Source organism: Natrix helvetica (assembly GCF_964273705.1).
Source record: "Natrix helvetica genome assembly, chromosome: 2".
Classification (NCBI taxonomy): domain Eukaryota; kingdom Metazoa; phylum Chordata; class Lepidosauria; order Squamata; family Natricidae; genus Natrix; species Natrix helvetica.
In genome coordinates, this window is record NC_138552.1 from 260,663,267 (window position 1) to 260,680,470 (window position 17,204).

The following is a 17,204-nucleotide window of genomic DNA, read 5'->3' on the forward strand; positions in this document are numbered from 1 at the left end:
ATGTATCTTAAATAGAAAACTATCTTTAGATAGATTTTTATTCCAAAAGCATTTTATTAAAATAAATTTGATTAAAAAATACAATTTAAATTTTTAAAAAAGCATTGATTTTTATTCACGCTGGTTTCTGTACTGAAATTAGTGGTTGCCACAGAGTCTACAAGAGCAGAAAGTTCCATCTTTTATCTGGAATATAAAGAAACAATAACAGGAATAATTAAGTATGGTTGCCCAACTTTTTATGTTGAAGCTCTCCTTAAAAGGTGGAGGCTCCTGAGGGGTAGGCAATGAAGTTTCCCTGGTGGGCTGCTTTGTAGTAGCTGGGCACTTTTTGTCTATCTACTCTGTTAATTTAAAGTTCTGCCTTTCATTTATTATGTCGAAGGCTTGTGCTTTTACCAGGCATCATCTGGCTATGTGTCCAGTGACCCTGCAGTAAAACCACAATCCCTGATCTCTCCTCTTTTGCGTCTTCTCTACGACAGGGATTTTTTGGTTGCTCCCAATTTGCCTAGATTCTCCTGAGTTGGATTCTGAAAAGGCCATTGGAAGGCCTGATATAAGGGGAAGAAAGGCTAAAGATCCCCCCCCCCCTATTGTTCCTTCCCTGCCTTAACTCTTCCAGTCAGGCATCTATTATTACACACCGTTGAATCAGTTCTTCCAGAGTGATTGGGTTAAGTCCTCTGTCAACCCTTCTCTGAACTGGTCAATCAGGGCTAAGTCATTCCACCCCACATTGCCAGCAAGTAATTTAAAGTCCAAAACACATGATCTATCCCTGCTTGAGCCCCTCTGTCCCTGCTTTAATAATCATGATTCTTTGTATGGAACCCCCAAAGTGTCCTTTGAATTTACACATGAAGTCATGATAGTTGTCCAGCACTGAATCCTTCCCCTCAGTGAACAGTATAGTCCACTTTGCTGTTGCTTCCTTTTCAGCACAATTTCAGAACAAAAATAAGTGGGAAACGCCACTGGCCTGCCTTCCATAAATAGATCGCATTGAGTTGTTAATGGATGGAACTGACCCTGGTCCTCTCCAAAGTTCTCCAGTGTGGGAAGACAGAAGCAACTCTACAAGTTGTTGCTCTGCCGTGGGTTGGAGCAAGTTCTACCTCGGCTGTTGTGTTAGTTATATGATGGCATTCTGAAATTTGCTCGTCTCTTCATCTTGCTTCCAGTGTTGCAACAAAATTTATGCCAGATACTCTGCAGATAGAAGAATTCCTTAAGACTCAGAGACCATTCCTGAAATTTCTGCCTTTGGAAGAGAATAGAAGATTTACAAGATGTCCGCCTTGTCGGCCTCATGGGGTAATTCAGATAGAAATCACACAACCCGATAGCTAATATTACTTTATTAATGTTATGTGTAAAGTACATTGACAAAATCTTGCAAATCTGGAAGTACAATCCTTCCCTCCTCTCCTTCACAGCTTGAGAAATTAGAGAAGGTCTCTTTTGTGTCTCGTGACAGCTCACCATCCTGTTGTGGGCTATGTTGTCTTTTATTTGATTGTTCCCTTTGCTCAGTCCCCCAAAGTCTTTCCCATGTCCCAGTACAGGGCCGACCTCCTTTTTTTGCCTAACTTATTTTATAAATTTTATGAATGAAAATTAAATGGGTCAGGGAATTATGCTTTCCATACTGGCCCATCTGGAAGAAGTATGGAATGTAACTTAATTTTAGTAGTAATAGCAATAAAGTCTAATAATTTCATATTGCTCTTTGTGAATATCCATCTAGGATCTCCCTGTGGCTTATACTATGTAATTGTATTTAGTAATAAATGAGTAATCTGGGAAAGATTGTGAACTTGGTAAAGGGTTATTAGCTTTTCTGCTGATAAAGCTTGTTATAAATACATCCCCAAAGTGAATAGGACAATCAATTTTAAAAGCTTTCTTCACATCATGGTTTCATACCCCCAAGTCGAAATCTTTTTTTAAAAAAAGAAAGTAACAAAATGCTACTGTCACAACTTTTAGTAAAAATTTCCTGCCTGGTCATCTGGAGGCAAAATCAACTGCAAGTAAGTACAGCTCTGACTGATCCTCTGTGCACAGACCTTTAAAAATAGACTCTTGATAGAGAAAGCCTTTCTGGGCTTCAGCTGGAAGTCTTTCAGCCACACTATAGTATGCCAGAGAATGAATAGACTGCATTTGACTCCTGAGATGTGGCTCTTTCCTCTTCTGTGCTGCTGTTTGGGCTTTAGTATGCCTGATTCATGTCATAACTCAGTTTTTTTAATAGAAAAGTCTGCAAAAAGTCTTCTGTTTTTCTTTTTTATTATTAAACTGACTCCCAGCTTCTGATGCATTTATGAGAAGAAGATTATTTAGTTTTAATCCAATAAAAACAATCAGGGAGACAAAGCTGATTTTTCTAGGTGTCTGTCTATCCATCCATCCATCCATCCATCCATCCATCCATCCATCCATCCATCCATCTCAATGGATGGACCTGTAAGCTATTTTCTGTATTGAAGAAAGAATTTATGGTGTCTGTGTTGCCATCTCCTCTCTTTCTAGGTGTCTGCCTCTCCATCCATCCATCCATCCATCCATCCATCCATCCATCCTCTATAATCTATCTTTGGCTCCTATTGATCCATTGTTAGAATATGTATTGACTTTTGTTCCTTTCCTTATTTTTTAATCTAAAAAAAAATCAAGGTAGGAAATATGCAGCTAAATAAAGGAAGAAGGCTGAGAAAGAAAAGCTAACCTCCCCCTTTTTATTTCCTATGTCGTAATCACCTGTTTGGGGCCTGTTTTTAATTGGAAGTTGGGGTGAGATAACTAATGGAAAGGGAAAACTCAAGAAGGACAATTTGAGCAGAAAGATAAATAGAAAAGAAAGGAAAAGAGAAAAATATTTCATTTTTTATTCTGCTTGGGAAAAAAAGGTATGTTTTGCATAACATATAAAAAAAATCTAGATAAGTTATTTTCCCCAACCATATGTCTTCCAGATATGATAGATTTAGAGTCCTGGCTAAATACTATGTAGCCCAACACATCTGGAAGACTATACTGAAGTATTGGATACATATCAAATCCTTAGGGAAAAAATAGGAATGATGCCAATCTTTGAATATAATATTCACCTTTTTGTTAGGAGGAAAGTGTGGTAATGTTTGAAACTATAGGACGCTTAGAAATAGGCATTTCTTGAGAAGAGGCTTTCCTATGAAGCTTCTGCTTTATTTTGAAATGGGACAAATCACCTATGAGTGCTAATAGGACATCATGAAAACAGTACTATCCAAGTTTTCACCAGACAAAGGCAATGATGGTAAAGGTTAATTCTTCTTTCAGTACAGAAAATAGCTTGCAGGTTAAATTCCTCCTTTAGTACAAAATATAGCTTGCATGTCCCTGTAAAGCTGATGCTGTATGTATTTAGAAAATAATCCTACACACTAAAGCAAAATATTTATTTAACACCAGAAGAAAGTCTCAGGAATAAAAGCGAAAGTAAGATGTATCTTTTGAAAAAAAACCAATTGTCTCCCCAGCCAGTTTCTTTTTACTTTCAAGACAAGCCATGGTATAAACTTCAGAAGGAACAATGAAAGAGGGAATTGATCCCAATTCTATTTTCTGTTCTCTTAATACCTACTTTTATACTGAAGAGGGAGGGAGAAAAGGATTAAGATTTTTATCAACTTCATGGCTGAAATGAAAATTAAATGCCAGTTATATGAGGAAGATGGGAAAGCTACACACATTTTCTTCCTGAAGATAGGCAGTTGAATTTAATTTTAGTTCCTTCCTCTCTCAAAGGCATTTTCAATGAGTTTATTAATAGACCCTAGTTTGTGTCATGCAGTTTACAAGGGATGCTCTTAGTGATCCATTATGGTCAGGATTAGATGATCCATCTTTGCTGATTCTTAGTCCTCTTCTCCCAGAGTTCCTGCTGTCACAAGTCTTCATGTACATTTTCTCTGTGGGTTAATAACAAGGAAAGGATAACTAAAGCTTTTATGCTTTCTTCCACTTTCTGAGGGACAAAATTGTAGGCAACATTTGTTTACAATTTTTGGAAAGACTACTTCACAGAATTTGTCTCCCAACAGAATAGTTACCCTTTCCTCCCATCACTTGTTGTTAAATGTCTCTGAAAGACATTGCAGCTTGTTGGAGACTATGATTCATATCTTAATCAGGCAAGTAGTTTATGCCGTCGACAAAAGTTTTTACTTTTATTTGTCCTTCAATTTATTTTAACCCAGATTATTTCTAGAGCAGAAATAGGCCCAGATCAGCATTGTAGTTCTCCTCTACGGGCCCCTCTGGAAGTGGGGGGTAGGTGGGAGATGGGACAGATACCTCCTGCAGCACCCTGCTAGCCAAAATGGGGCATGGGGGCTGCTTGTGGCACACCGTGACCCATTTTCAGCCTGGATGGCCTCCTACAGCTCTCTGCCAGCTCCATTTTGGCTACCAGAGGCACCGCGGGCCAGTTCTTTGCTATTTCCAGGCCAGTCCCTCGGGCCAGATTTAAGCACCGTGCGGGCTGGATGCGTCTTTGAGTTTGACATCCCTGTTCTAGAGTATCTCCAAGTTGATCCATTTGGATTTCTCGTCAGATATAGATACTTTTAGCGAAGAGTGCACTTCCCATCGCCTTCTATGTCTTCCATTTCTTTTGAACAAATGGTGTACTTAGATTGCTACTTTCTACTTATTGAAGTCATCCCACCAGGCCTCTGTTACTACACCTGTTAAATATTTTAGTCTTCCTCTACAAGGAATTCAACTTCATCTTTAAAAATTTCATATACTGGACTTGGGCTTATAGATAATAGAGACCATAAACGTTATAAGACAGTCTTCTTTCTGCTTTTTATTGAATGGTTTAATAGGACCCATTACAGCCTTCTCTCAACACTGCTCATGTCTTTATCTGAGGTCTGTATTTATTTCTTTGTCTTCATCCTACTTATAGATTTACGGTAAAGCTGTCCTGGTCAACTCTTTTATGGTTTTGCCAAAAACATTTTTTTACATTCAGTATGTATTTCAGCCCATGACTCTTCTGTTTATCCTTTTGAAAGATGTAGCTACCTGCCCTCTGCTCTTCATTGTCCTGCCACCTGTTCATCAAAGTCCCCTTTTCTTCCCTCAAGTGCTTAGAGAACCTACTTCATGTCTGAGGGCCTGCAAGCAATTTCTCAATATGATCTCTGCCTCTTATTTCTGATGATTACTTTTATCCCTCCTTCATATGGTTAAATAGACTTCATATAATATAGTTAATATGATTATTCTGTAGGCATAACATTTTCATCTGTAATATTGAAATTTCAATTTAGAGGTCTCTGACGCTACTCCCAAGATCTGTCTAGTACAGGGGTGTCCAAACTTGAGAACTTTAAGACTTGTGGACTTCAACTCCCAGAATTCCCCAGCCAGCTGGCTGGGGAATTCTGGGAATTGAAGTCCACAAGTCTTAAAGTTCTCAAGTTTGGACACCCCTGCTCTAGTACAATAGTCCTCTACCTACAGCCACAGTTAGGACTGGAACTTGTTTTGCCAAGTGAGGCGGCCATTCAATGAATTGTGCCCAATTTTATATTTTTTTTGTCATGGTTGTTAAGTGCCTCGCCATGGTTATTGAGTGCATCATACAGTCTTTAAGTAAATCTGGCTTTCTCCATTGACTTTGCTTGTCAGAAGCTACCTGGGAAGGTTGCAGACGATAATTACATAACCCTGAGATGTAGCAACCGTCTTAAAAAGCAGGCCGGTTGTCAAGTGTTGATCATGTGACTGCAGGAATTCTGCAAAGTGCAAGGATTGGACTTAAGTCACTTTACTGTTATAACTTCAATCAGTTGCTAAATGAATGAGGACCCTCATTCTCATCTCAGTTACCATCTGGCAAAGTAAATGCCATTCTAAGCAGTTTCTTGTGCCAGACACCAAGTTGCTACCTCAAAGATTTGAACCAACATTTTCATGAGAGAGAGAGATGCTTACTTTGGTGTGTAGCAAAATGAGATTTCCCCCGTCTCTTTTTTTGTTCTTTTGGAAAGTGTAGTCAGAACTCTGGGGGAAAAAAAGAGGAAAATCTGTGGCAAGGCTTTGAGGAGAAAAAGAGCACTAAGATTCTTCTCTAACTTCTGGTTAAAGTTGGACTTTTCAGCAAGAAGGATTTTCCAACAAATTGCACAGAGATAACATCTGGTCAAGAGTTTTTTTTCTCTCTAAAGGAATAGGGAAAAGTTAGTTAAGTACTGAGTTTCTTTTTTCTTCTTATCTGCTAGTTAATGCTGCATTGTCTCTGGCAACTATTCTGTACAAGATCACTGATAGTGTTTTTATGTGCACATCAGAATGGAAGGTGGCCAGCATCTGACATCAGGTCTGTCACAAGGTTATTTTTTGCTGTATATTTTCCATTGCAAAAAAAATTGATTTTTATAAATAAAAAAATTCTGTTTTAATGCTGCCTGTTTGCTATGAGGCACTCTCTCTCTGAAATGTTGGAGTTAAAGGAAGACATCAGATGAAGGACCCTGTGGAAATTAAATGAGAGTAGCAATTACTACCATAAAGGAATACCATGATTGGACTAGGTCGTGTAAATCCAGAGGACTTCAAGTAGAATTTTGAGACCTCTAGATTTTTATCCTGAGATCAGTCTGCTGCTTCATGTTCCCTCTCTCTTTCCCTCTCTCTCTCCCTCCCTCCCCCACCTCTTTCTCTCTCTCTCTCTCTCTCTCACACACACACACACATGCTTTTTAAGAGTCTTCTTGTACATGTTGAAGGAATATGTAGATTTAGTAGATGTATCTCTGCTACTATGTTGTGGATGTCATTGGAATAAAGATCACTTTTGGTGATAAATGTAATAGTAACCCTATATTACAGATTTATCCTCAAATATGGATTTGTTCTTCCATTGTAAGGAAATATATTTTCAGTTTAAATATGGTATTTTGGGGGGTGGGGTGTGCCTTTGAGTCAATATTGACTGCCTGGAAAATTCCCTGCAGTTTTCTTGGCAAGATTTCAGAAATGGCTTGCTATAATCTAAAGAAATATAAAGAAAATGGAGCATATTCATCTAAATGTAATTATAATATACATAATGATTTCTACAAAAACAAAAAAAAAACCCACACTTTTTTCTGGTGGGAGAAAATTATCTTTACGACACGATTTAGAACATTCCCTTTTAGAAAATTTGGAATCTCCCTCACACAGAGGTACTCATATACATTCAAACATTTGTTGCTAACATTTTAGCCTATAGGGGAAAATGTTATTTAAAAGAAAAAGATTGAACTTGCAGTCTATTAGCTAATATTTGCTGCATTGGTTACTAGTTATTTCCAGTTCTAATTCTGGTGTTTAAACCCTACATGGCACGGTACCAAATTATTTGAAGGACTGCCTTTCCCTGATTTCATTCACCTGACCCATCAGATCCAACAGAACAGACATGTTACAGGTTATGTCATCTAGGGAGCTACATTTTGTGGGTCCTAGGTGGCAGGCATTTCTGCTGTGGCCCCCACACTGTGGGAATCTTCTTTCCCCAGGTGCGGATGGCACTTCTAAACCTCTGAAGGTCCTTCAAGACTTAGTTGTAGCAAGGCTTGAAGGCTTGAGAACCAAGGGGATAGGTGAACCTAATGAGGTGGCTGCGTTACTATAAACACCCCTTGTCTATTATTCTTGTTTTAGCTGTTTTTATAGTTTTAAAATGTTTTTAATACTTGTTAACAGTAATGATTTTAGATACTTAGATGCCAGAGTCAATTGGATTGAAATGAGTGGCTGTAGAAATTGATTATTGCTTGACTGATTGATTGTTTTAACTTTTCTGTACGCTGCCCAGAGTTTCTTGTGAGACACATATAATATTAGTATTATAAAATAACAAGCGGGTCTCTAAATGCAATTAAACTATAGATCGTAGGTTGGTTCATGCTGGTTTCACTGCTGGGAGTTGGCTGGAGGATCATAACTTCTCTGTCTTTGTACTAAAAAGAGGAAAGACAAGAAATAATGATTTAGAAAGAAAGTAACATAATTCATGAGAGAAAAGAAGATTTCCTAAAAGAATGGACATGGTGCCTAAGCATTTAAATATTCAGTAATCTTGCACAGGCCTTGAATAAATGCAGCATTGCCAACGTAAACTATTTATAATGTCCTTCGGAGTTTCTGCTGTTAACAATGTTACCTTATGTAAATGTTGATTAGATTTGTTTTTTCTTGTGTTTTGTAGGATATCAATCAGAAATTGCAGGAAGACAACCAGGAGCTGCGAGATCTTTGTTGCTTCTTGGATGACGACCGGCAGAAAGGCAAAAAAGTATCCCGCGAATGGCAGAGGCTTGGGAGATATAGCGCTAGCATGATGCATAAAGAGGTTGCCTTATATTTGCAAAAGCTGAAGGAACTGGAAGTAAGGCAGGAAGAAGTTGTGAAGGAAAACTTGGAGCTGAAGGAGCTTTGTGTCTTGTTGGATGAAGAAAAGGGTGGTGTTGCTGGCTGCCGAAATTCAATTGATAGTCAAGCCAGTCTTTGCCAATTAAATGCCACAAGTACATTCATCAGGGATGTTGGAGATGGGAGTAGTACCTCCAGTACTGGGAGCACTGATAGTCCTGATCACCATAAGCACCATTCAACCTCAAGTCCTGAGCACCTCCAGAAAACAAGGAGTGAGGGAAGTCCTGAGCATCAAAAGCACCGGAGTGCTAGCCCTGACCACCTCCACAAACCTCGAAGTTCTGGAAGTCCTGACCACCAGAAGCATCTGAAAGGACCAAGTCCAGAGCATCATAAAACCCTAACCAAAGGTACTTCAGAGCAGCAGAAGCACAGTTGTAGCAGTCCAGAAACACTGCCAAAGCACATGTTGAGCGGGAGCCCAGAACACTTTCAAAAGCATAGGCCTGGGAGCAGTCCAGAACATCAAAAGCACAGCAGCAGTGGAAGCCCTGAACTTCTTCAAAAGCATGCTCTGAGTGGAAGCTCGGAACACCTCCAAAAAGTGAGGGGCACAAGTCCTGAGCATCTCAAACAGCATTACGGGGGAAGTCCCGAGCACCTCAAACATTTGGGCAACGGCAGCAGAGAAGGCACCTTAAGGAAACAAGTTGCAGATGACCTGTCACCCCATCACAGGGGCCTCTACAATGGGATGAATGGTGGGTCTTCCTTAGTTATTTTTATTTATTTATTACGATGTTAAGGGCAGTGGTTGAGATTTTTTAAATGATGGGCACTAATTATCATAAAAGGTGCATACCAAATGCACCTTTTGGTATGTGGCATGTTCACAATGAAATCCATTTTTTATTTTTTCCTGGTAAGCAGGAATTGTTTTTGCATTTGTTCCCTCTGAAAAATGCAGATCAGATTGCAGGATGTGTTGTAATAGGCTTCATAGTAATTTAATGTGATGGATTTTGTGCGGAATTGTCTTACCTGCATGGCAAGGCCTTGAAATAAAGTGGTATGCAGCGTCTGAGAGCATGTAGACTTGCCTTAAAAGGGAGAGATAAGAGTGAAATGAAGGAAAGTGTTCCCCACTTCTCTCTCAAGGAGAAAACTTTGAAGAGAGTAGGGAGTGTTTGCATCTCTTAATTAGGTTCTATTTCCTTTATGGTTAGGTCTTGGTTTGCTTCAGATGCCTAATTGAGATATATTGATGCTAACTGATAATCTTAATAATTTTGAGGAAGGGGGACTATGCTTCTCCAAGTGCTGTCTCCACTCAGATTAAAACTTCGGGAGGTATTTTGGTGTCCTCATTTGGCAATTTTCTTAAGAATGTGCTTTATCTTTGCTCTTGACAAATGGATGGCTAGCTATTGACTTTTCAGAGAAGAAACTGACAGTAAAAAAAAGAGTAGAAGAACAGGTACAGAGAACAGGTATAGTTTCTATGATCCTTAGTCTAATATCCATGTAGTGTTCCTGTCTTGAGATGGCTGTGCAGATTTCTTTGAGAAAAAAAAATATAGGCAGTATTGTTTGGCTCTTATTTGGGGTATTTGTCTACTTGTAAGCTTAATTATTTTTTTTTCTAGGAATGTTTACAAAGCAAAAATGGGTTTGCTGGCATTTAGCTTTTTGAGTGTATTTGTGATGGTGGAGTGACATTTGAATAGTTTCCTCTAGAATGCAAATGTAGTTTGAACTAGCAGGACAGGAGGTATGCCAGGCTACAGAGGCACTATGGATCACTCTTAAGATATAGTTGGACAGATGCAGGTCTCAATGAATACTTAGCACAATATGCTCCAATTATTTCTAAATGTTTTGGCCCATAACAAAAAGGATTCAAATGGGAAACAGGCCTTGCTGGATTGGAGGATCTCATTAGTAACATTTTGATTCTACCATTGCTGAGAAAATAAATAATGTTCTGATTGAAAACAAAATAAAGGTATTTAAAGTTGAAGAGTTATATTTCTGATTGCAGGAGCTGCCTTCTGGGGGGGTCTCTTTCCCCATTATGTACAGAATTCATCCCTAATTTTTTACTGGCTGAACTATTTTTTTGAAACACCCCCCCCCCAACACACATGCATATATCATGTTTTACTCTTTTGACCCCGAAATAACCGCTTGGTCTTATTTTCGGGGAGGTCTTATTATTTTTGAGGTGCAGGAGACGGTGAGCGTGGTCACCTCAGGGCTGCTGCTGTGTTGCAATATTTTCAGAGAGGGGGATTATTTTCGGTGGTGGGCTTATTTTAGCGCATGTGCTCAAAAGCCTGATTGGGCTTATTATCCGGGAAGGTCTTATTTTCAGGAAAACATGGTACATATGCATGCACGCACAAACACACATTTGTGTGTGTTTGTACATGTACTTATATAAAAGGAGCATTTCAAAATTACAATTTTCAGTACAGACCACATATGGTCAAAAAACAGATTCTTTCATTGCTATACGGGACGTTTTTTAGATGTCATTGCCCTACCTTGATAAAATCAGAAACAGGAATATATATGGATTGTTTTGATTCATTCATTCATTCATTTGTATTTGAATCTACTATTTTTGTGCATTGCATCTTTCCTTCCACTGTCAGAAAGGAAAAGAGGATGAGATGAATTGCTCACTAGATTGATTTTGTAAGCTCCTGGAGATGATGGATGAATAATTTGATAACTTGGTTCAGATAGAATTGGGCAGCTTCCTAAGAACTTTGGAAGAACTTCACTTTATATTATGATATATGATATACTGAATAGATTTTAATGTATGTAAATGTAATTGTATTAAATTTACTAATGTTAATTTATCATTCAAAATTAAAAGGTTGCTTGTAATCTTATTAGCTCCAGGGCAGTTTTTTTGATATAAATCTACCAAAGCTAATAAGAAAGATTTTGTTGAAACTTGCATCAATGTCATCTAAACTTTATGACATTCCTCTCTGACTAACTTCAAAATTTCAGTGCCTTAATCCTGGAGAAGGTAAAGTTTAAATGTTTGGGGGAAGGTTAGTTGAACTTAACTTTCTGAAAGGTGGCTGCAGGAGGTTATCCACTGATGCTGTGATATTGACTATTTCTTTTAGCCCTTTTTTCTTTTTTGAAAAAAAATGTTTTTTAAATGGTGGGCACAGGAAGAGAACACCAACTAGAGGTGAACTGCTGAATGTCCCACTCTTATACCACTTAGAAATGGGTGCAAGTTCTGATGCTATTTTGCCACTATTAGAGATATAATCTGACAGTGCTAAGAATGCTGCAAATTGGATACAAGAGTGTTGTCTACGTACTATGGCTAACTTCATAAACCATATTTGTTTAGCTTCATCTGCACTATAGTGTTGAACTTATCAGAAGCATTTAATGCCTTTCACCTGTGGGGGACCAGGAAGGCTGGAAGGGGGATCTGGAGGTCTCCAGCAGAGGAAGGTGAGATCAGGGTGAGTGCCAAGGCTCATCCACCAGAGAAACCTCGCTGTCCCTCTCAGGCCATGCGGAGAACCTCTGGATGGCAGCACCGGCTGCCTGGAGCCCTGGGTAGCAGAGGCAAGTCCCCTGTCTGGGCCTCAAACTCCCGGGGCACCGGGATCCCGCAGTCCAGTCTAGCCCAGCTCCGCTTCCCTGAGTAGATGCCTGGCCATACTTACCTCCTCCCCAAAGCTGCTGCTGCTGCTGCTGGTGGTGGTGCCACCGTGGGGTGAGGTAAGGTGGGATGAGGCGACAATCTGTGAGGATTCTGATCATTAGGCAACAGTAGTCAATTCTATGTTCCCCTCAACAGCCTATAATCCATAACCCTCTTAATTTAAAAAAATTAAGACCATGCAGTCACCACTTCCTGTGCACATACCCAGGTGGAGCACCTGTGCCAGTCTGAGCTGAGGCAGCAGGGGCTGGTCCCTTGCTGTTTTCAGGGTGGCCCCATAGGCCAGATCTAACCACCTCATGAGCTGAATCTGTCCTGCGGGCCTTGAATTTGACATGTCTGAACTATTTGATAGTTCTCTGGGTTCTGTTCCCCACCTTCTGTTTTTGTTTTTATTTCTGATAGAAGCAAGCATTACCCTCTTCTAGTCATCTGGTGCTTTGTCCATCTCAGAGATTTCTCAGAGGCAGCAGACAGAAGTGCTTCACTTTCTCCCAGTGTTCCCACTACAGCTATGCTGTTTATTGACTGTTTCCCCCCCTGTTGCTTAGGATCAAAGATGCTGCTTATGTGCCTTCCTCCGTCTTCTGAAGGAGAAGGAGGTCAGAGATTCCCTGGACAGACCACATACATAGGCCCTAAAAGAATTATAGAGTAATTAAAATTCCCTTTTACTATTTATTACGTCTTTGATAGATGTGCAGGATTTTGTGTGTGTGTGTGGGGTAAATGTATCTTCTCCTTGGCTATGAGTAGTTAGCAGTTAGTGTTGTCAAAGCTATTGCTTTTTTCTGCCTTCCACTTACTTTGCCTTGGAGCTCTGTATTATGCTAGGTCTTTAACAGTTTAATTTGCTGCTTCTTCCTAGTGTTATGGTTTCTTTCTAAGCTATGTCACTTGTTATACCTTCGATTTTTTTTTCTTGAAAGTTCCATCTCTTCTTTTTTTCTTTATTGGAAAATTTAAAAGTTAATTCACACATGCACATTCGCAGCTTGGTATCATTTCATTTAGTTTTCTCAACATTGCATGGCTGGCAACTGAACGTGTGAACCGTACCTGCTAAAACGTCTTCGATTTGAATGATTATTCAATGTTGCACTTTGGAATTTACATGGCTGAAAAGAATGATTATGGGCAGTATTCCCCTCCATCTGTCTGTTTCTCAGGTATATCTGATGGAAAGATAGATTGTCTCTGGAAACTGTTTCTTGTAAAATTGCTTCCAGAATAGTGAATGTTGAAAATGCATGTACTCTACGTGACTAAATCCTGTTCCTTTCTTTATATGTGGTAAGGATAGAATGGAATAGAAAATATATGTATATCCATAGAATCCAAGGTTGGAACTCATCAAAAAGGGCACCATCACAGCAAGTGTAGGAATCCTGTAATATGCTATAGATTACTGAAGCATTTTATATATTAATATTGCTTCTTGCATAGACTAATGCGTTTAAATGATGCTTGGGCATTCTTTACAGTTCCCGTGAGGGGAAACTATGGAATATTGGCTTTATGGAACATATCAAATTTAGAAATGTATGGGCAGAAATTAAATGTTATTGAGAATGTGGGCTCCTATCCAAATTGACAGCTCTTTTTCTCTAATTTGGGCTGTGTTTTCCCACCATTGGATATAGATGGGAAAGAGAGAGAAAAATTATATGAAACTCTTCAAATCGTTGCAAATCATTATATGCCCCTCTAGGATCATGTAAAATGCTGTTTGCAAATACTTGACATTTGCAATCATAGCTCCAACTTTGGTAAAAGTTGGGCTATCTCCTGGGGTGTTATACACTTCCCTTCCCTACCAATTTGCAAATGTGAGTGCGCACGCATGCTCGCTTTACTTGCATGCGCTACCTCCGTGCATGCACAGATCCTTCCGTGCATGTGCTTTTGGTGAAAAAATGGCTTAAATGGGATGCCATAGAGCCGGGTGTGGGTGGGCGGAGCCACCCGTGATTTCCGCTACTGGTTCGGGCAATCCAGTCCGAACTGTTAGAATACCACCTCTGGCTATCTCGCAACAATCAAATACAATGGGCATCCTATAAATAAAATCAATAGTCTCAGTACTCTCTTAAAGAAGCCTTCTATAATTTTATTACAGATCCCTTTTGCTTTTCTGGGAGGGCCCTTTCTTTCCTGTTTTGCATCTGAGGAAAATATAAAAAGGCTGCTGCTTTGCTTCTCATTCCCTCCTGAGGTTATTAATGAGCAAAAGTAAAAGTGCTGACTAACACTCTCTGGCAACAATCTGGAAGTGTGATACATCAGGAAAGGAAGAGATCCTTTAGAGAAACAGCATAGTTGTTTAAAGAGGCAGGGGTGGCAAGAAAAGAGGCTATTTGTGAGAATATGGAATCACTGCTGCTCAAAATGTGTGTTGCAGGGGAGGGGGGATGGAGGGGGAGATCCAGGTGTGAAATACTGTTCTAGTTTATAGCCTCTTATAATAATACACTTCCCTTTCCTACCAATTTGCAAATGTGAGTGCGCACGCATGCTCACTTTGCTTGCATGCGCTACCTCCGTGCATGCACAGATTCTTCCGTGCATGCACAGATCCTTCCGTGCATGTGCTTTTGGTGAAAAAATGGCTTAAATGGGATGCCATAGAGCTGGGTGTGGGTGGGTGGAGCCATCCGTGATTTCCGCTATACCTTGGTACACTTTCAGGTAGACACTTTCTACAATTGGGATGTGTCTCCCCTTTTCTTTCCATGGCGCTAAGGTCACATAATCAAATTCAAATAGAGAGCAGGTAACAGTAATGATATTGTTGTTGTTTGTTTCTATTAGTTAATTTTATGTATTAAACTTTCCTGAGCATATTTATTTCCTACTTGGTGGCAGTGTCGGGTGGTTGCAGGGAAATATTGCCTAACTAGACAAAAAGCACTTCTCTGAATCATTGATTCTCCAAAGCTCCCTTTCTCTACCTATGTTTAAGTCTAAAGTTGGAGTCCCACTGAAAGAAAATGGTAAATGAAAGGTTGCAGTGAATAACACACACATGGGAAAAAAACCAGGAAAAATATGAAAATCTCCTCCCAAAAACAAAAAAAATTGTTCATAATAGTATTAACTGCAAGCAAGGGATGTCATCAGGTCATATTACTGATCAAAGGCAATAGCTCTTAATATTCAGAATTGCCATCTCCTTCATCCTCAGAGCTATGTGAATCAAGAGAAAGCCAACAGAAGTGTACTACTTTCGCTGGCTTATGTGGTCAGCAATGGGCAGATTTCAATCTTATTACAATTGGTATTACTTCATTCATTCATTCATTCATTCATTCATTCATTCATTCATTCATTCATTCATTGTTCATCCAACTCCAGATCAACTTTGGGTGACTCACAGTCATGACAAAACATCATAAAAAAAGGAATGCAAAATAATCAATACATATAATGCCAGAATGTATTTCACTGTCAGGAAAAGTATTTCATGGTCTAGTTCTGGTGATTTACCACATAGGCAGCTACTCTCTGAAGTGTATCTTCTCAACTCAAGCCCTGGTAGCTGCTGTCCAACTTTCTAAGAACCATATAGTGATTTTCTTCCTTTAAAAAATATTTTTCTAGCAAGATGGATGCCTAGATAACTTCTCTTGCTGAGAACATGGGATAATATATTGTGGCTGTATTATTTCCAATTCTACAGAAAAAGCAGCTTTTCTTACTTATTCTCTTAAGCCACATTTTCAGCATGACCGTAATAAAAGAGAAAAACTGTTTTTGTGAATATGAAGTGAGAATTGGCCACCTGCAAGGAGAGAAAGCAAGCCTTGCTTTCTGCTTGTTCTTAGTACTGCTATCAGCATGTTGTTTTCATTATTTTTCTTTTGTTTACTTTTGGCTAAGTGCCACATTAATTTTAATAATTCTACATAAAAGATTGCCTTGGAGAGGAGCACCTGAAACCAGCACTTTGGGTAGTTCTTAGATTGTACATGCATCTTAAAAAGAGCCTCCAGATCACCATGCTCAGTGTAATTTCTTTCCACTTTCCATCTACACTGTATGATGTCTTGTACTTGGCTGGCAAGCTGCTTTGGGCTAATGGTTAAAGTGATAAATTGTCTCTTCCCTTTCTCAAAAGGGCTAGTGGTGATAATGCAGAAAGGACCTTTGCAGTTTTACCTCCTTTGGGCCATCTTTAGAAGCATAGAAAATAGTGCTCCCATAAATGTCCTAGAATTGGGCAGCTTTCTAAACCACTAATCATTGCCACTTCTTCAGAAAACAGGGCTATTGATGCATATTGATTCAGAAGCAATCTATTAATTCAATCTGGAAAGGTTTGCATGCCTTGGGTCCCTTCAGTTAAACAATGTCATTTATCAGGGCCCAGGAAATGTAACTTCTGTGTTGTGGTACCTGCCCTCTGGAATGAGGTTGCCCCTGAGATCTTGATGCTTTTCTGGAGGGCTTTAAAGAACAGGCTGTTCTTCCAGGCCCAGGATAAGGTGACAGGAGTCCCTCACTGGGTGTAGCTGTATGTGTGTTTGTGCTACTGATCAGCTTCATCACCTTGTTTCCCCTTGTAAGCTTGTGTTAGTTCTGCTCTTACTTTTTTGTATTTTTACTTGTCATGTTGTGAGCTGCCCAGAATTGTCCAGGATTCGGACAACATCTAAATCAAATCAAATAAATAAGACGGATGCTTTTTTCTTCTAAGTAAGTGTGCTTATGATCATCACCTTATCTATACTGTAGGCTCACAAAAACAAAACAGGGCAGTTGTCAACACATTACTATTTTTAGTACATTGATATGACATTACAAAAATACCTGTTTTTCTACTGGCAAAGAAATTTGGTTTGCTTTCAGGAGAAAGAAACACATTTTTAAACCTGTTTTGAATTAGGCCTAGATTTTAATGATTTGAGGAAGATGGACAGGTTTTCTAATCAGTTCTATCTTTTAAATTGCTGTTTTGCATTCAGGATTATCAATATGTAACAAATCGTATGTCTAAATAAAGGACATTGTTCAAAATCACAAAAGCAGATTTTATATCCCCAACACTTATTTTTAGATCAAAGGCCAA

The 17,204-nt window shown here is 39.2% G+C and overlaps 1 protein-coding gene across 4 annotated transcripts in view; it reads left to right on the forward strand.

Moving 5' to 3' along the window:
* CCDC85A (coiled-coil domain containing 85A) overlaps positions 1-17,204 on the forward strand; it is a 161,823-nt gene that overhangs the window by 8,933 nt on the left and 135,686 nt on the right. For all 4 annotated transcript variants that reach the window (XR_014174636.1, XM_081944289.1, XM_081944288.1 and 1 more), the window contains exon 2: positions 8,261-9,188. Coding sequence is in view for 3 of the 4 variants with exons in the window: in XM_081944289.1 (XP_081800415.1) it covers positions 8,261-9,188 (928 nt within the window). In the remaining variant the exon portion in view is untranslated. The remainder of the gene's footprint in view (positions 1-8,260; positions 9,189-17,204) is intronic.